The sequence below is a fragment of the Megascapheus bottae genome, chromosome 10, assembly GCF_031878675.1.
Source record: "Megascapheus bottae isolate mThoBot1 chromosome 10, mThoBot2.hap1, whole genome shotgun sequence".
Lineage (NCBI taxonomy): Eukaryota > Metazoa > Chordata > Mammalia > Rodentia > Geomyidae > Megascapheus > Megascapheus bottae.
Window position 1 is genome coordinate 35,350,941 of NC_143518.1, and position 20,610 is coordinate 35,371,550.

At 42.4% G+C, this 20,610-nt stretch overlaps 1 protein-coding gene across 1 annotated transcript in view; it reads right to left on the reverse strand.

The window, feature by feature from the left end:
- The window catches only part of Atp1a4 (ATPase Na+/K+ transporting subunit alpha 4), a 40,273-nt gene extending 29,700 nt beyond the window's left edge, over positions 1-10,573 (reverse strand). The window contains exons 1-7 of the mRNA XM_090340671.1: positions 10,461-10,573; positions 10,021-10,200; positions 9,773-9,832; positions 7,035-7,238; positions 6,402-6,515; positions 4,264-4,398; positions 3,859-3,976 (exon numbers count right to left, since the gene is read on the reverse strand). Coding sequence (XP_090196797.1) covers positions 3,859-3,976; positions 4,264-4,398; positions 6,402-6,515; positions 7,035-7,238; positions 9,773-9,832; positions 10,021-10,173 — 784 coding nt within the window. The 5' untranslated portion in view covers positions 10,174-10,200; positions 10,461-10,573. The remainder of the gene's footprint in view (positions 1-3,858; positions 3,977-4,263; positions 4,399-6,401; positions 6,516-7,034; positions 7,239-9,772; positions 9,833-10,020; positions 10,201-10,460) is intronic.
- Between the last annotated feature and the right edge of the window lie 10,037 nt (positions 10,574-20,610).

Consider the following 20,610-nt stretch of genomic DNA (forward strand, 5'->3'; position numbering starts at 1 on the left):
CGATTCCTCGGTACCACATACATAGAAAAAAAGCCAGAAGTGATGCTGAGGCTCAAGTGGTAGAGCTCTAGCCTTGAGAAAGTCTAAGGACAGTGCTCCGGCCTTGAGCTCAAGCCTGGGACTGGCAAAACCAAACCAAACCAAAACAGAAAAAAGTCCAAAGACTAGATTTGGAGGGCTTCTAGGACCTGGAGAGGACATGAAAGCTCCATCCCCCGCTTGCTCACTACCATATCCGATTCACCTTTTCAGTCTGGCCATTTAAGTAACCATTGCAATATCTTCTGTAATGAATAGGAAAATGCAGATTAGGTATTTTCATGGGTGCTATGAGCTGTCCTAACAAATGATCTGGGCGCAAGGGAGAGGTTCTAGGATCCACAGACCTAGATTCCTAGCTGGTCTATCAGAAGTATAGATGATGATCTACTACTTGGATTGGAATCTGGGCTAGGCACAGTCCTGTGGGGCTGCTCCCTCACCTTATATGATGGACAACCTCTCTGGGTAGACACTGTCATGATAGGGAATTGAATTATAGGACCCCTTGTGCTGTTGGAGAACTTTGTATTCAGTGTGAAAGGTAGCTAGAATTGTTTTTCTTTCTTTTTTTGTGATAGTGAACCAAGGTATTGCAAATCTGGACTAGGAAGGCCTATTTGTGTGTGTGTGTGTGTGTGTGTGTGTGTGAGAGAGAGAGAGAGAGAGAGAGAGAGAGAGAGAGAGAGAGAGAGAGAGAGAGAGAGAGCTGTCCATGGTCCCAAGGCTCTCTGAGAAGGCATTACATTCTACTTTCATATTTAGTTAATAAATAAGGGTCTCCAAGTTGGAAAATCTCTGAAGAGATCTTACAGTTATTCAGAAATATCCAACTTTATCCACTGTCAAAAAAATCCTTAGGCTGGGAGTTTGGCCTAGTGGTAGAGTGCTTGCCTAGCATGCACAAAGACCTGGGTTCAATTCCCTGGTACCACATACATAGAAAAAAAGCTGCAAGTGGTGCTGAGGCTCAAGTGGTAGAGCTCTAGCCTTGAGAAAGTCCCAGGACAGGGCTCAGACCTTGAGTTCAAGCCCAAGACTGTTAAAAAAAAAAAAGATCCTTAGCCAGAATATGCTTGGCCACTGTAGATTTCTTATTTTGGTGAACAGAATAGGAATACTTTTTAGGATAGGAATAGGAACTGTAGTTACTCTTATAGGGAAGTCCTTTGTTCCCACTTCTTGCTATCTTCCAGTGCAGTAATTCTCAACCAAAAGCAATATCTCTCCCCTCTTGGGACATGTGACACTACCTGGGGACACTGTGGCTATCCCAATTATGGAGGGAAGGGTCTGCTACTGGTATCTACTGGGTAGAAACCAGAGATGCTGCTAAACATTCTTCACTATACAGGACAGCCCTCCTCTTTTTCTCTTACAGCAGAGATTTTTTTAGGCCCAGAGGTCAGCAGAAGTTGAGAAACACTGCCTAACCTGAGCCCCCTCCCTGCTTTGCTGGTTAGAGCCAGTCTGACCTCTGCTGGGTAGCGAAGGCCATGACAGTTGGGCTTCCATGCTTTCTAGAGCTCCTTCTCTTCACTAGCATGGCTCCTAGAACCAGAAGGGTAACTTAATTGGACATGATTTTTGCCTTGACACAAGCATGGTTCAGCTCATTGATCTGATGCTGGAAAGGGGTGGCTTTTTGTTTAAACTAATTCTGCTTTATCATAATGACAGAAATTCCTACCCTTAAAGTTGTGGTAAGAATCATTCAGCAAAGAAACATATGGATGTAATACTTATTTAGAAGCAGAATGACTCAGGGCTGGAAATTCAACTTTCCAAACTGCTAGCTCTTTTTCCCTGGGGCAAGTTAATGACATTGATTTTAGATATGACTTCCTCCTATTTAAAATGGGATGCGAGCACCAACAATGCTGTGAAGGTGGATGCTTTCATTTTAGAAGAGCTGACAGAGCTAGGCACATGGGAGGCACTGCTCAAGTCCATTCCTTCCTCCATTCAGGTGAACTGAGGGGTCTCCAGAGGACAAATAGAAAATCATGCATGTGACTTAGCAGACCTAACAGCAAACAGCTCCTAGAAACCTCACAGCACAGAGCACGTGGGGACTGAGCGGGATGGATCTCTTATTTCCAAGGTCACCTGTGGCAATCTGCATCTGAAAATGAAGCTCTATTTATTTTGTATTTATTTATGTGGAGGGGATGTTCTGGGAAAGTTTGTCACTCTGCAGATGACCTTCAGACTATTGACAGAAACACGTTCGTTTTGCATCTCAGGAAGATACTAAAGTAATTGAGAAGTGCTAAAGGCTTTACATGAGTAATAGCTACAGTGTCACCTGTGTAGATTTGGTACCATGCTTAGCAAAACCACCAAAACCAACAAGAAAACAAGCAAGCAAAAATCAGTCAAGAGCTCTTCCAATCCAGTTCCACTTTTTTGACTACATTTCGAGTTCTTCTAGTCTTCTGTTAAATCCTACTCTACCCAGAAAGACTTCTGTTTCCCAGGCAGAATGCCACTATCTACTCCTCCCCAGGGCTTTGATCCATAGCATGAGCTTAGCTAATACAAATCCCGTTTCAGAAGAACAGATCTGGGCAAACTGCTTCTTATAGTTTGATAGTAGAAATGTAGTGTTTTGGGAGAAAGCTTGCTAACTTGCTTTTTCTATCCAATCAAGTATTTTTTTTTGTTTTATTATTTTATTTTTCATATTGAATTCTTCCTCAGAGTCTATTCAGCCCATGTAACTCTTGAAGGCATTTCAAATGAACAAATTAGTTACAAGGATCTCAGAAGTCTATGGACTTTGGAGACAGGCATGTATGAGACTCTGATCCTCCTCCTTTCTTTGAGTTGTGTTCTTGGATCTGAGGAGTGTGCAATTTGCTTGAACTTTAGTCTTTCATGTGTAAAAGAGGGATAATATATACCTGCTGTGCAGCATCGTCAACATCAGAAAACATTTCTAGCATTTGACATCCAAGAAGATGTCATTATGTATTCAACAAAAAGCTATTTGTAGATACTAAAACATTTATTATTAAACGTGAATAATGGTTTTCAAGTGTATTCCTTAAGTCTTCATGTCTCCTTAAAGGGAAAGGGCAAAAGAGAGAATGCCTTGATGATTTTTGAGTCCTTTGTTACTGTGGGTTAGAACTGCCTCCTGGCTCAAGAATACTGTATAGTCTCGAGCTGGGAACATGGCCTAGTGGTAGAGTGCTTGCCTAGCATGCCCAAAGCCCTGGGTTCAATTCCTTGGTACCACAAATACAGAGAAAGATGAAAGTGGTGCTAGTCTTGAAAAAAGCCCAATGAAAATGCCCAGGCCCTGAATTCAAGCTCCAGGACTGGCCAAAAAAACCCCCCAAAACCAAAAACAAAAACCCCCAAATATTGTATATTCTAAAAGCAAAGCTAAAGTTGGATGATCCAAGTCTGGGTGGGCTTTCGATAATTCAAAGCCAGTATCTTCTCTTAGAGAAACTTAGCTTAGAGAAGAATGACCAATCCAGGGATAAATTATACACTTCTCAGCATACGGCAAACTCATAGTCCATTTACTAGCAGTAATAATAGCTAACAATTTAGAGCATTTGCAATGGACTAGATCTTATACTAAACATCTTGCACTCATCTTGCTTAATCCACCCCCAAACCAATGGGTAATTACGTCATCTTTGTGCAGATATCATTCTGGCTTGGTCATAGTGCTCCCGAGTGATTGAAAGCTAGAATTCCAGCTCTTCCTACCCCCAAAACTTTAGAAGACAAAGGGTCTTGAAACATTTGTTGCTTCCACATTTGCTCTTGAATCTATGTGACTTATGATGGAATATTCACCTTCCACACAGTTGGTGGAGAAGAAGCAGATGTTTAAGGTCTCCAGAGGGTTCTCATGAGTGAGGTCAGCAGAGCGATTTTGGGGCTCAGACTCCCCAGTCAAGGATGAATTGTCCACCTGGGATGAGAAGGAGAAGGCATTGTAAGGAGATCATGTGGGAAAAGATTCATGTATAAAGAAAACATGTCACTATCATCATGTCATATCACAGCTTATCATCTCATCATTATTATCCTCGTCTGTATAAAGAAACCATCTACACAAGCATCTTGACTCTCATTTCGGATGCATACACATCTCAAAGTTTTGAATAATAAGGTTTATTTTCTCTAGCTAGGTCCATTTCTAATGCCATATCTTAAGGTCATGCTTGAACCCATCTTTTGATTTTCTCACCTCCTTACCTTACAACCTTGTGCAAAGATCACTCGGAGGTCAGCAGGGACTCTGTCTCCACCCTTTATTTCCACTAGGTCTCCTAATACCACATCTTTAACATTGATTTGGATATATTCTCCTCCTCGAATTACCAGAGCTTGCTGCAGGAAAATGATGCAGAGTCATTACTAAAACTCCCTCCTTCTCCCAATCTGCTCCTGTCCAACAACTTCCAATTCCTGGCTTCTTCTTTGGAACCCCCTTTTAAACTATGTTACCCACTATGATATCTTGAAGAGATCTTTGGTGGATATGCATTCCTACCCATATCACCTTCCCTGTCCTTTGACTGGTGGTCTTTCAAGCAAGGGGCAGAGTCAGTGTCTTTATCCCTAAACCCAGACTTGGCCGTGTGACTTGTTTGGGCTCCTAGGACATTAGTGAGGGTGGTGTAGACTTATAAAGCAATTTCATGATGGGGCTTGTCCTGTGGTTGCTAATAGCCCCTTGGCACGCCTATGTATGAGGTTGAGCTAATCTCCTGGAAGAAGAGAGACCATGAGGAGAAAGAACTCACCTGTCCCAGTCATCTCAGCTGAGACCCTAGACAAGAGCATGAGGTCACCTTAGCTCATCAAGCATGTTCTGGTCAAGGTGACCAGAGCAACAGCTCAGCCATGAGTGGTGACAAAGAATATGTTGTTCCAAGTCACTAAATGTTTCGTTGGTTTGTTGAAGTGGTTTGGGAAAGGGGCGTGGGGGATGAGGGTGAGAGGTGAAGGGGTGAGACTGACCAAGGCACACTGTATGCATAGACAGACATTGATGTGCAAAACATGCAAAGAAATAAGCAATCAAATGAATTTGGAATTGCCTCTTAGCCTGATGTCACTAGCCATCTCCAAGCTTCCAGTTCAAAATGACCAAACTCTTATCAAAGGAAAATAAATCATGTTGATTTTTAAAAGGGAAAGATAATCCTAGGTTCAAATGTAAAGATGATAATGTTCTTGAGAAATTTTGGAACCTACCACTTTACAAGTTTCCAGGCCTGTGGTCAGAAAGCCTGTCTACTCTTACATGGCTTCTATGTACCTTTAGGTTTTTGTTATTGTTGTTGTTTTTGTTTTGGCCAGTCCTGGGGCTTGAACTCAGGGCCTGGGCACTGTCCTTGAGTTTTCTCAAGGATAGTGCTCTACTACTTGAGCCGTAGTACTATTTCTGGCTATTTTGTGTGTGTATATGGTATCAAGGAATTGAACCCAGAGGTTTGTGAATGCTAAGTGAGCACTCTACCACTAGGTCAAACTCCAGGCCCCCTTTAGGTTTTTTTTTTTTTTTTTTTTTTGCCAATCCCGGGGCTTGAACTCAGGGTCTGAGCACTGTCCTTGGGCTTTCTCAAGCTCTACCACTTAAGCCACAGCACCGCTTCCAGGTTTTTTCTACGTATGTGCTACTGAGGAATTGAACCTGGGTCTTGGTGCATGCTAGGCAAGCACTCTACCACTAGGCCAGACTCCTGGCCCTGATAAAGGTATATTTTTTCCTGATCTATTTAAAGGTAAGTTGCATACATTACAATCATTGTTCCATACATTACGATCAAGTGTTGCAGTGTGCATTTACTGAGAATTACGACATTCTTTTGTGTAACCACAATGTATGTATAAATTTAGTAAGTTTACCATGGATGCAATCCTTAAATTTACCTTCTATATTCTAGCTTTGTTAATTGACCCCAAAATATCTTTTGATGTATATATTCTTCTCTAGCAAAGAATCAGATCTTGAGCTAAGAACTATTTCTTTAGCGTTCTTTACAATGACATTTTCCCACAGATGTTCATCATCTTTAATGTCCTGGGAAAAATACAGCCTTAAATTATCCCTGCAATGTTGTCATTTGGCTTGTATATGGTGTTTTCTTACTAAATTCTGATTGTGTCTTCCAGACTAGCTAGCTACTTTTTGGTGATAGGATGGCATTCTCAGGATTCTAAAGCTTTTTTCCTGGTATTTTTCAGGCCAAACATAATACCTAGCCTCTCATCAACAGCCTCCTACAGCTCACTCATTGGGGACTATAATTCTTCTAGACCCCTAATACTTCTGTCACGGCTCAGTCTATGCTTCCACTCACTAGATCCTGCCACACCAGTCCTACCTGTGGCAACATGTCCTTAAAGGACTCCATAATCTTGGAGCTCTTGGCCTCTTGATAATAGGAGAAGCAGCCAGTGATGACGACCACGACAGTTAGTACGGCACCCAGGTACAGCTGGTGATGGGGAAGGATGGGTTGTCAGTAAAGTGGTATTCACCCTCGCTGGTCTTAGAAAATCAGCTTGCAAAGGCAAAATGGTAAGGTAGAAAAAAGCATAAGTTGGAGACCAGAGAAAAATCTGAAATAGGGCTGGCACACTTGGTTTCCTTGTGAACCAAACTTGAAGTGTAAGTGCAGAAAAATTCCTGGTCCAAAAGACCTGACTCTTTCTCTTCAGAATATTCATGGAGGCAGATATGGAGGGAGGCAAGAGGAGGGGAGAATGAAGAGGAGAAGCTCCAGAGAAGGGTAAGGGCTTTGATGATTACTCGAGAAGATCAACAGAGAGAGGACATTGCTGAGATTAATCACACCCTCTCAGACACTTCTAGATAGAAGACTAAAGGTACCAAGATGGACTAAGGGCTTCCTTACAAAGGGCTGAACGAAGGGATTTTTGCTCAGCTGCTGAGCAGAAGAGTTTCAGGGTCTGAACAGAGACCAGACTGGTGAATATTAGCTAAACAGACTCACATTATCTTTGGTTGGTTCCTTCTTAATATGGTGCTGGACTATGAAGGCCAAGAAGCAGAGAATGGCACCAGCCCACAGCAGGAGGGAGAAGCCACCAAACAGTTGTTTCAAGAATTTGAGCCACTCTGGAGTGCTGGGGGGTGGGGTCAGTTCATTGGGTCCTTCTAGCAGGAGGATCTTTTCTGCCGTTTCTGGGCTATGGCCCTAGAGAGAAAGGAAATGGGGGCAGATGAAGAGTTGTGGTGGAGAAAAGGGGATTGCAGCAAATAGTGACCTGCTCAGGATAGTATTGACTAAAGTAGCCCTGCAATCTGGAAGCTCTTTTTAGATATGATAGGTTTTGAATATTGTCATTATAGAAGGAATCTCACTTAGCAGTTTATTAAGAAGAGCTTATTATCGTTTACCGGTCCATCTACGATCCATTTATTGGGTCCCTATATTGTTGTCTATAAATCAATATATGAACTTGAATGTCTATCTTAATGCCCCTGATTGTGCTAGCTACTGAGAATACCAACATGAAATAAGAATTGTACCTATCCTTAAGGAGTTTCCTTGGGGGGAGGAGACAAATATAGAGAGATAAAATGTGCAAGACCAATGTAGTGATGAGCTGTAATATGTAAATGTTACGTATTAATGTGACAGCTACACTTTGTCTCTCCAACTTGGGAAAGGAAACCCCAAGTAAACAGATGTCTAAAGGCAGGAAGCATAAACAGGCATTCTAGTCTTGTGTGCAAGTTTTTGTGCTTCCCCCTCTAAATGGACATGACAATATAGATTCTACCAATTTCCATCACCCCTTTCCAGCCTATCCCAGGGTAGGGTGTGTGTGTTGGGGGAGGGGGCTCCCAAGGGATTCAAAAGACTATCTGATGGGGGGAGGTGTGGCCCATAGGTCCAGAATTACTCATATTCATAAGTCATTGTCTTTTTTCCCCTCTCATTCTCAAGAGCATACAGTCGGTCAGGGCTGGTGGTCTATTCCAACATATAATCCCCATACTCAAAAGGCTGAAAAATCTTGGCTGCAGAGCAAGATCCAGGTCAGCTGAGGCTACATGAAACAACAACATAACCAACCCAACCAAATGGAAAAGCCTGAGTGTATGGGAAATACTACCATTAGGATGGTAAATAGCCCCTGGAAGGCCACATGCTAAAGGCTTGCTCCTCAGCTGTCAGGAGGCAGCAGGGGGCAGCATTAGGAATGAAGGGCCTAGTTCAAGGCCTAAGCGTGGGAAGGGGCGGTCCTGAGGGGTATATTGGGACTTTAGTTCCTTGTTCTGTTTCTCTCTTTTGTCCCACCACATGCTCCCTGTCTTGATGCTCTGCCTTACCACAGGCCTAGAAACAACAGAAGGGCCAGGAGCGCGGCCTAGTGGTAAAGTGCTCACCTAGCATACAGGAAGCCCCGGGTTCGATTCCCTGCAACCACATACACAGAAAAAGTCGGAAGTGGAGCTGTGGCTCAAGTGGCAGAGCACTATTCTTGAGCAAAAAGTGTCCAAGGACAGTGCCCAGGTCCTGAGTTCAAGCCCCAGGACTGGCAAAGGAAAGAAAGAAAGAAAGAAAGAAAGAAAGAAAGAAAGAAAGAAAGAAAGAAAGAAAGAAAAGAAAGGAGAGAGCCAAGTGACCACGGACTGAAACCTCTGAAATTGTGAATCCAATGAAATCCCTCCTCCTCTGACGATATTTCCACAGGTAATATTACCACAGGTATATTGTCACAGTGACTGAAAGCTAATAGATAGGATTTTCTAAAGCATACGTGACTCACACTGTATCAACAAATAGAGAAAAGATATGAGACTCTTAAGTGTCTTATTTTTAAAAACTAGATCTTAAAGAGCTTTGTAAAAAGATGGCACTTTTGTTATAAATGGTTATTTTGCAAAAAATTATTAATTTAAATTGTTTTTGGTCCGTGCTAGGGATTAGATTCAGGGACTCACACTGTGCTTTAGTCCTTGAGCCATGCCCTTCGTTCTTTTAACTTTTAATTTGTGTTTCAGATAAAGTCTCATGTTTTGCCTAGGCAGTCATTAAGAGCCTCCTATTTCCACCTCCAGAGTAGATGGGATTATAGGCATGCACTACCACTCCCAGCCTTCTGCCCCAAATACTAGTGATACTAATTTGTAAGGAATTTATCACTTAGAAAATTAACTTGTTCATTTTGCAACAGAGGGATTGTAACAGAGGGGTAGAACATAAGACCTTGCAGCTGCTCAGCTGTAGAACATGATTTAGGCCTTGAGTCAGATTTTAGCATATATGACAAATATGTATGATTGTAATTGTTTGTTTGTTTACTGTGGTGCTAAGAATTACACTCAGGGCCTTGCTTGTGTCAGGCAAGCATTATATCTCTTGTATCATGCCTCTAGTTCTTCTTGTTATTTTTAAATGGGTTAAAAAACACTTTTTACATTCTTGAATTTTAATGTTTAATATGGTAACTGTAGATAAATGGTCAGAGTCTTTGAATAAATGATGTGTGTGGTGGGGGTAGGGGATAAAACATTTGAGAGAATCAGCTCTAAATCTTTGTTAATCCGTTATCTAGTACTAAACTCTCTTCAGGGAAGTTACCACTATCACCATGTCCTGCGGGCCTTGGCCTAGCCAATGAGCATTGGATTTGAAGTTAGGGGACTTGATTTCTCACTCTGCCTGTCATGGAGGCCCAAGTCCCAGCTGCAAATCTTCTACCTCCTTTCCCTACTCACCTGGGTCAGGTCCACACAATACTTGGCACTCAGTTCTTCCAAGGTTAATTTGTGGTCATCCTGAGGGGACAGTAGAGTCATTGATGGGGAAGTGGTGACCACAGGTCAATTGGCAGGGGGGGGAAATACAGAGGGAAAAGACATTCAAGGCCTGTGTGATCTGTTGTCAAGGTAAGATGCTGAATAGCCTTTTAGCATCAAGGTGGAGGGGAGCATTTTCAGGGGCCATTTGTTTTGGGTGGTCTCACCATGTCCACTTCTTTCTTTAGTTCTTCTATATCTATTTCTCCTCCTTTTTTGTATATTGAGGACTTAAAACTTTTAGGCAACCTTGAAGATCTTGGGGTTGGACTCCATCCTTGAGGAGAAGTCATTGATGTTTTGTTTACCTCAAGCCCCATACTGATCCCTGGATTGAACTGACTCCACTGGTGGAAGAAAACCGACAGTGAGAAGGGGAGGGCCGTGGGGAATGGGGAGCTAGAGCCTAGCAAAAAAAGGGATGGCGATGGAGGAGTCAGCCCAGGGATGAGAAAGGGAAAGGGGAGTGAGGAACAGGTCTGAGCCAAGAAGATGGAGGGAGAGAGTCAAGCTGAGAGGGGTCCACTGAGCTTGGAGAGTTAAGGAGAAGGTAAAGGATGCAGAATGGTGATGGAAGTAATGAGGGAGGTGGAGAAAAACCAGGTACCTAAGAGATGAAGATGCACAGCTGCTCGACAGGTAGGAAGTGCAGCAAGAGCTAGGAGGCCAGGTGAGCTTCAGGGCAGGCTGGTAGCCCCTCTGCCCTAGGCTCTGTGGGTGCTGTGGCAACAGCCCAGGTCATTTGTTACAAAGGCTTGTGGAAGTTCCGTCCAGGAACCTGTCAGTTCTTGCTTGGAACTTCCACTGAGTTTAAGGAGGACGGAAGCAGATTCTGTCACAAAGCAACTTTGGATGTGAGGATCAGACTAGAACAAAGGGCTTGTGTGGTGCTGTGACTTCTGGAGACTTACCAATATCCCACATAGCTAACTCAACAACTACAGAGCTAGCGCTCTACCCCTTGAACCACTTCCTACTTTTTACTGGGTAATTGGAGATAAGAGTCGCTAAGATTTTTTTTTTCTCCTCCTCCTAGGCTGGCTACAAATTCAGACCCTCAGATTCATTGCTTAATGCAATGGATTCTTCCCAATGAGAGTAAAACTATAACCATTCCACCTTTTGTAAACGATGGGCTATCTTCTGTTCACCTTTGCAGACATCTCAGTAAGTGCTTCAACTTTACATGCTTACAGTATATGCAAATTATTTTTTGCCTCCTTCCTGCTTCCTAAAGTGGCTATATATTTATATGTATGCACACATATATTCAGTAATGTCTATGACATAAACTCCCTCTACTCTTTTTTTTTCCTCTTTTGGTGGAACTGTATGCATTCAGTGTCTCACACTCAGTCTGGCTTGCTCGTCAGGCATTCTATCCCTTCAGCCTCCAATCCTGCTTTTTTTTTTTTAAATTACTTTATTGTATACCATATATGAGGTAAAGAATACAGAGTCATGAGAATATGAAAAACAAATTAAGAAAAAGATCCTTTGTTTCGTATTTTTGGAGTTCATTTCAGTATGTATATTATTTTATGTGCATATGCTTAGGCATTACAACATGGTGATTTTCTCCTAGACTATCCTTTTCTGGCCTCATTGTATGTGAAAGTCTAGAATCCTGTGCAATTTGCATGTCCCCTTGTGATTTAAGTCTAACTTCCGCATATCAGGGAGAATGTGAGCTGTTTCTCTCTCTGATCGTGGCTTACCTTGCTCCACATGATTTCCTTGCAAATGGCATTATTTTATCCTTTCTAATGACTGTGTAAAATTATACATAAGTACCACATTTTGGGATCTATTCATCTATTATAGGGCATGTGGTTGTGTTCATATCTTGGCTGTTGTGAACAGTGAGACAGTGAACATGAACGTGCCATGTCCTTGTCATATCCTGGCTCTTGGTGCTTAGGGTAGATGCCTAGGAATGGTCTGGTTTGGTTGTAGGAAGGTTTATATTTAGTTTTTTGTTTTTTGTTTTTTCTTTTTGGTTGGTCATGGGGCTTGAACTCTGGGCCTGGGCACTGTCCCTGAGCTCTTCAGTTCAAGGCTATCACTCTGTCACTTGAGCTACAGCACCACTTCCAGTTTTCTGATGGTTAATTGGAGATAAGAGTCTCACCAACTTTTATGCCCGAGCTGGCTTTGAACAGCAACCCTTGGATCTAAGCCTCCTGAGTAGCTAGGCTTACAGGCGTGAGCCACCCACTGGTGCTCAGCCTGTTTCTTTTCTTTCTTTCTTTTTTTTTTTTCTTTTTTTTGCCAGTCTTAGGCTTTGAGCTCAGGGCCTGAGCACTGTCCTTGCGTTTTCTCAAGGCTAGGACCCTACCACTTGAGCTACAGTACCACTTCTGGCTTTTTCTATGTATGTGATACTAAGGAATTGAACCCGGGTCTTCATGCATGCTAAGCAAGCCCTCTACCACTAGGCCAAACTCCTAGCCCCTGTTTCCTATTTTCAGGAACCTTCAGGCTGCTTTCCAGAGTGATTGTAGTAGTTTACATTCCCACCAGTGGGGTACTAGAATATTTTGTCAGAATTCAGTCCTGCTTTCTTGCTAGTTATTTTACCTCAAGGACTTTTCTGCCTGGGCTGGTCTAATTGAATGGAGATTCTCCAGATCCTGTATAGCTAGGATTACACACCTGGGCCATAGGTGCCCCATGATTTCTCCTTTCTATGTTTGATGATTGCTTAATTACATTTTGGTTGGGTCTGCAAATTCTTCCTCTTCCTCCTCTTCCTCCTCCTCTTCTTTTTCTTCTTCCTCCTCCTCCTCTTCTTCTTCTCCTTCTTCTTCTTCTCCTCCTCCCCCTCCTCCTCCTCCTCCTTCTCCTCTTTCTTCTTCCGCCCCTCCTCCTCCTCCTTCTTCTTCCCCCCTCCTCCTTCTCCTCCTTCTCCTTCTTCTCCTTCTCTTTCTCCTTCTCTTCCTCCTCCTCTTCATCTTCCTCCTCCTCCCCCTCACTTATCCTTATTTATACTGGGGATTGAACCCGAATTTTGTGCTTTCTGGGCAAATGCTTTACCACCAATCTTCATCATCCCAACCCCCAAAACATCCACATTGGTACTGATCTAGTCCTCCTTCCAAATCTACCAATGAAAGCATCCCTTTCCTGGCAGGGATAAAGGTTAGTCTGTTTTCTTATCAGATGGAGTTTGCCTTCTTTATTAAGAATGTATAAAATAAAGCACTCCCAGTGCTTCAGAAGTCAAGGCAAAAGGATCGATCTTGGCTACATGGCAAGACCCTGTGTACAATAGAAAGGGATAAAAGAAGACTGAAAATTCTCCTCTTCCTGATCTCAGCAACTCTAGTTGATGGAACTGCTGTGAACGTGTGACCTGTCCTTGTAGTCTCCTCTAGATGCTTATACAATCAAAGATCCCAAATTTGATGCATTTTAATCTTTACAGCTCTCTTTAACTTAGCAACTTTTCAGACAAATAAAAGCTTAGCTGCAAGTTATTTCATATTCCATATTGAGCATGGGACTTGTTTATCATTTGCATTATTGATAGATGCATAGAATATTTTTCCATTTTTAAAAATTTAACCACTAAAAGTACCACCATAGTTAGCTGCTGATGGCTCATGCCCGTAATCCTAGCTACTGAGGAGACTGAAATGTGAAGATTTTGGTTCAAAGCCAGCCTGGGTAGAAAATTTCCTTGAGACTCATAACTCCAATTAGTCAGTTAAAAAAAAAAGCCAAAAGTAGAGCTGTGGCTCAAGTAATAGCCTTGAACAAAAAAGTGCAAGGACAGCACTCAGGCCCTGCATTCAAGCCCCAGTCTCAGCACCAGAGAAAAAAAGAAAAAGAAAAAGAAGAAAAGAAAAAAGAAAAGCAAGCATTACCACAGTGACAGGTATCTCTAGCCTGTGTCTGTAGCATTGACTTTGGTTGCTGACTCATAGTGTGTACTCATTTAAAGGCTCAAAATATGTTACCAATTACTGCCTAAAAGGGTTTTACCTGTCCAGATCTGAACAACAAAATGCAAGGACATCCATTCTGTACACTGGATGACCTTTCTAACTGCAATATTTGGTATTTTGTAGTTTTCATGTGTATTTCTTTGTCTATGCGAGCATTTTCTCTTCTGCTTATTGGCTTTCAGGATTTGTTTCTTTTTGTGTGTGTGAGTTGTCATTCTTGTCATTTGCCCAATTTTCTATTGATTTCCTTTTTTAAAAATTGATTTGTAGGAACCCTGTGTGATATACATTACTAACCTTTTCCTCCCTTTGTCCACATAAAAGTCTTACATTTATTTGCATATTTGAAAGTGGGAAGGTAAGGGAAAAACAATATGAGTTGGGGGGGCTTGGGGAAGGGAAAGTGGGAGGAAAACATGGGAAGAGGTAACAATGTTCAAGAAATAATTTACCTATGGGGCCGGGAGTTTGGCCTAGTGGTTAAAGTGCTTGCCTAGCACGCATGAAGACCCAGGTTCGATTCCTCTGCACCACATACATAGAAAAAAGCCGGAAGTGGTGCTGAGGCTCCAGTGGTAGAGCTCTAGCCTTGAGAAAGTCCAAGGACAGTGCTCAGGCCCTGAGCTCAAGCCCAGGACTGGCCAAAAAAAAAAAAAAGAAATAATGTACCTACTACCTGATTGAATGTAACTGTAATTCCTCTGTACATCACCCCAATAATAAAATAAAAAATTTTTTAAAAGTCTTAAGAGCAAGAAAAGGATTAGAATCAAAATTACTGGTCAGGTGCTAGTGGTTCACAACTGTAATCCAAGCTCCTCAGAAGGCTGAAATCTGAGGATCTGAACTCAAGGCCTGGGCACTGTTCCTAAGGCTCTTTGTGCTTAAGGCTAGTGCTCTACCAGTTGAGCCACAGTGCCACTTCCAGTTTTTGAGTGGTTAATTGGAGAAAAGAGTCTTACAGGCATGAGTCACAGGCACCTGGCTTCTTTTGAGCGTTTGTTGTTGTTGTTGTTTTTCCAGTCCTGGGTTTTGAACTCAGAGCCTGAGCACTGTCTGTGGGTTTTTTCAAGGCCAGAGCTCTACCACTTGAGCCACAGCACCACTTCTGGCTTTTTTCTATGTATATAGTACCGAGGAATTGAACCCAGGTCTTTGTGCATAGTAGGCAAGCACTCTACTACTAGGCCAAACTCCTGGCCCCTCTTCTGGGTATTTTTAACCCTCTGAAATTATCCTATTTGTCTGTGCACTTGCTGATTGTCATACTCCGTGACCTCTCCTGACTTCTTCATGGCAAGAGGCTGAGCCCTGGCAACAGTGCCCACTGCAGAGTGGCTGCTCCACAAATAGCTCTTGAATCAATGTTGAATGAATGAGTTTTAGATTTCATCTTAACATTATAAGATTTTGATATCAAAGTCACTTAGGTCTGCAGTATTTTAAAAAATATGACTTAAAATAATTGCCAAGTGCCGGTGACTTATCCCTGAAATCCTAGCTACTCAGGAGGCTGAGAACTGAAGATTATTGTTTAAAGCCAGCTTGGGCAGTAAAGACCATGAGACTCTTATCTCCAATAAACTAGTCAGAAAAAGCTGGAAGTGGCAACTGTGGCTCAAACGGTAGAATGCTAGCCTTGATCACAGAGAGGCTCAGGGACAGAGCCTAGACTCTGAGTTCAAGTTCCAGGACCAGCAGAAAAAAGAAAAAAAAAATCTGTAAGTAGATTAGTTAGTATTATTGTTATACATTTGATCTGTTTACTTCAATACTAAGCAGATTCTTGCTTAAATACAAATACATATGTATTTCTTTTTTTGCCAGTCCCAGGGCTTGAACTCGGTCCTTGGGCTTTCTCAAGACTAGAGCTCTACCACTTGAGCCACAGCACCACTTCACAGCTTTTTCTGTGTACGTGGTATTGAGGAATCAAACCTGGGTCTTTGAGCATGCTAGGCAAGCACTCTTACCATGAGGCAAAACTCCCAGCCCTATATTCTTTGTTTTTTGGTGCCAATATCAGGGTTTGAACTCAGGGCCTGGGCGTGACCTTATCTCTCACTCAAGGCTGGTGCTCTAGCACTTGAGCCATAGCTCCACGTATCCTCCACAGCTTCACATATCCTCCATAGATTCTGAGATTCCAGCTTCTTCAGCAGCTATGATTACAGATATGAGCCACTAGTGCCTGGTTAACAAAATATTTTTACTCTTGTTTGTCTCTACCTTTCTATGGAAATTTTGGAGGAACAGGCACTATGATTTGAATTCAAGCACCCTATCACTTGAGACATGCCTGTAGCACTTTCTGCTTTAATTATTTTCAGACAAAGTCTTGCACATTTTTCTTGACTTGGCCTCAGACCTGCAATCTCTCATCTGTGCTTCCTAAGTAACTGGGCCACACTTGGTGTGTTCTTTGAAATAAGGTCTTGCTAAATGTTGTGGCTGGGTTTGGCCTCTAACCTTGGTAAAGCTTAGCAAGCTCAAGACCTTCAGTTGAAATATTTACCCCCTCACAGAAAGAATATCCTTCCATTATTTAAACCACACTAGAATATAGAAAAAATATTTTTGGGGGGTGGTTCGTGAGGCTTGAACTCTGGGCCTGGGTGTTGTCCCTGAGCTCAAGGCTACCACCCTACCCCTTGAGCTACAATACCACTTCCTAGAATATAGAAAAGACATTTTCATTGCCCATTCTATTCCATGAGGTGAATACTGGTTTTTTTTTTCTTGTTTGTTTGTTTTTTTTTGCCAGTCCTGGGCTTGGGCTCAGGGCCTGAGCACGGTCCTTGGACTTTCTCAAGGCTTAGCATTCTACCACTTGAGCCTCAGCACCACTTCCAGCTTTTTTCTATGTATGTGGTACCGAGGAAACGAACCTGGATCTTCGTGCATGCTAGGCAAGCACTCTGCCACTAGGCCAAACTCCCGGCCCCAATAAGGGAATCTCTACATACAATCACTGGCACTTAGATTTTAGAACGTAATCAAAATTAGGCTGCGGGTTTGTATATCATAGATACATAATAATCTATGTAATAAAACATTATGTCTATAGAGTCATAAAGTGGTATTTTTTTAATCAAATGATTTTTACCTTTTAAGTAGTTGGGCTTATGGGTTTTCTCTTACCTTTCCTCAACACACACACTTTAAAATTTTTCTTTTGAAAGAGTCTTTCTATGTACCAGAGGAACTTGTAATCCAGGCTTGAGTGTTGGAATTACAGGTATGGAATATCCATACCTGGCTTGTTTGAACTTTTTTTTTGTCACCCCTGGAGTTTGAACTCAGGGCCTGGGCACTGTCCCTGAGCTTCTTTTTGCTCAAGGCTAGCATTCTACTACTTGAGCCACAGTTTTTGCCACTTCCAACCTTTTCTGTTTATATGGTATGGAGGAATCAAAACCAGGGGCTCATGCATGCTGAACCACATTCCCAGCCCCTAAACTTTTTTTTAATGATGTCCCTTCCTGAAGATTTCAAATGCTGTTGCTATCCTTTCTGTTGTAATTGTTGCTGCTTTCCGAATTTCATCCTTTTCTCCTTTGAGCATAATGGCGTGTTCTAGTAGGTTCTTTCCTCAAATATTTGAATCAGGAAGTGATGCTGAGCATTACCGACCACCTTGTTGATACCACTTGAAATGATGACCTCATCATTTGTCTAGTTGATGAAAGTTGTTAGTAACATGTTCCTAGTGATATGATCGCATGCCACATGACTAATTGCAGATAAGAGTCTCATGTTCTTTAGTGCCAGGGCTGGCTTTGAACAGCGATCCTCACATCGCAGCCTCCTGAGTAGCTAGGAATACAGGCATGAGCCACGACGCCTGATTTTTCTTTCATTTGGATAATATTGAAAAGTAAACTCAAGGCCTTGAGCTTGCTAGGCAGCTGCTCTACTACTTGAGTCATACATACCTACTACTTCTTTTTTTTCTGCTAGTCCTGGGCCTTGAACTCAGGGCCTGAGCACTGTCCTTGGGCTTTCTCATGGCTAGAGCTCTACCACTTGAGCTACAGCACCAATTCTGGCTTTTTTCTATGCACATGGTACCGAGGAATCGAACCCAGGTCTTTGTGCATGCTAGGCAAGCACCCTATGGCCTCTTTAGGCCCTTCCTCCCTCCCTCCCTCCCTCCCTTCCTTCCTTCCTTCCTTCCTTCCTTCCTTCCTTCCTTCCTTCCTTCCTTCCTTCCTTCCTTCCTTTCTCTCTCTCTTCCTTTCTCTGTCTTTTCATGTTTATTTATTTTTAAATTTATTTTTATTATCTTTAAGTGGTTATACAAAGGGGTTTTGATTCAACCTGTCAGTTTATGAATATAATATATCGTGATCCTATCTGTCATTCTTCCTTCCCTGCCTCCCACACTCAGCTATCCAACCTTCAAGTTTCCCAGTTCCCCTGGCTGTTTTCAAGATAGGTTCCCCTACTTTCGCTCCCCTATGTCCCTGGGAGTGACAAGTATGCATCGCTGGGCCCAGCTCTCTTGCTTCTCATGAGCCTTCCCCTGAAGTCTCATGAAGTCTATGATCTTCTTTTTGCCTGAACCACCCTCAAACTAGTTCACTTCCCTGTTGCCATCTCTGCCTCCCCAGTATGGAGGAGTATAGGCTTGAGCCACCACACCCAGTTACACTCTTTGAGGAATTTGGAAAACATTCTCATTGAATTATATGGAGCCAAGAATGTTGGAAAGAGTGGTTTTGAACCAAATGTCTTCCCCTGATAGAAATCTAATCACTTCCTATTTTTACTACATTCTTAACATTTTGAGTAATTAGCTTATCGTCTGTCTCTGAAATATCACATTTCCTATTCTGTAGATAAAATTGTGGGAAATGTCATGGAAAGCACTTCTTGGGTCAGAGGTGGCCTTACTTTCAAATACCAATCACATTTCATCTCTTTAGGAAGATCCTCTAGCAAATTGTTGAGTCTTTTTGCATATATTTTTAAAAACTCTGATGTATTTCTCTGGTTCTAATCCTATGTGTCTTCCCAGCCCCTATTGCTTGAACAGTCAATGACTACAAGTCCTGGCTCCCTGCACAGACCCCCATATTCTGCTAAGCACTGGGCTGATAGGTTGCATGCTGTCTGCAGACTTCTGTACCTGCAGGTTACCCGATGCAGAGAGCTGGCCCTGGATCTAGGCTGGTCTAATTTGACTACTGCTTCTGACTACCTAAGAGACTCTGAAGACATTATTTAACCTTGCTGAACCTCCATAGTCTCATTTGCTTAGTTGGACATAATAGTAACAGCCTCCATATTTCTGGATTCTTCTGAGGATTCATTAGACATATATGTTAGACATATGCCTCATTAGACATATGTGTTTACATTTATATTTTATTTTATTTTAGCTGATACTCAGGGCCTTCTACTTGCTAGGCAGATACTCTACCATCTGAGCCTTACTTGCAGGCCATTTATTTATTTATTTATTTAGCTGGTCCTAGGGCTTGAACTCAGGGCCAGGTGCTGTCCCTGAGCCTCTTTATATTCAAAGTGCTCTATTGCTTGAGCCACAGTACCACTTCCAGCTTTTTCTGAGTTGTTTATTGGACTTTCCTGCCTGGGTTGGCTCTGAACCACAATCCTCAGATCTTAGCCTCCTTAGTAGGTAGGCTGACTTGCAGTCCTTTTTTACTTTAGTTTTTTTTTTTTTGGCCAGTCCGGGGGCTTGAGCTCAGGACCTGAGCACTGTACTTGGACTTTCTCAAGACTAGAGCTCTACCACATGAGCCACAGCATCATATCCGGCTTTTTCTATGTATGTGGTACCACAGAATCGAACCCTGGTCTTTGTGCTTGCTAGGCAAGCACTCTACCACTAGGCCTATCTCTTGGCCCCTGTATATATTTTTATACACTATATCTATTTCTTGTGTATCTACTTGGAAAGTTAGAAAGAGAGAAAACAAAGAGGTACCAAGAATGTTACTTTTTGAAAGGGCTGAAAGGACCCTTCTGAGGAGACAATATTTAAGGATTGATTCGAATGAAATGAAGGAGCTAGGCATTTGAGGGAAAAGTATTCTTGACATAAGGGCCATCAAGAATAGAAGCCCTGAGGTGAGATGAAAGAAATGTGAATAAAATTTTTACAAATAAAAATTTGAGCTGGGGCCAGGAGTTTGGCCTAGTGGTAGAGTGCTTGTCTTGCATGCACAAAGACCCGGGTTTGATTCCTCAGTATACACAGAAAAGTCAGAAATGGTGATGTGGATCAAGTGGTAGAGGGCTAGCCTTGAGAAAGCCCAAGGACAGTGCTCAGGCCATGAGTTCAAGCCCCAGGACTGGCAAAAAAAAAAAAACAAAAAACAAATTTGAGCTGGGCACCAATGACTCAATCCTGTTATCTGAGAATTATAGTTCAAACCCAGCTTGAGAAAAGAGTTCATGAGACTCTGATTTCAAATTAACCACAAAAAAGCCACCACAAGTGAAGCTATAGCGCAAGTAAGTAAGAGCACAAAGTCCTGAGTTCAAGCCCCAGGACTGGTATGTACACACACACACACACACACACACACACACACACACTCACAGAGTAGACATCTTATCTTTATGGCATAGAGTAAGTCAGAGTCATCACTCATGCAATCACTACACCACAACACTCATACAACACTACACTGTTGAGTGTAATTGAAGGGTCAGAAGATAGGTCAGCAGGAACTGGCTGTTCTTCTGAGAATCCTTGTGTCTGTTGTAAGAACTGGGATTGCCCCATCTCCCGTGCTTAGGAACTCTTGGAGGAGTGCACACCTCCCCATCCCCCCA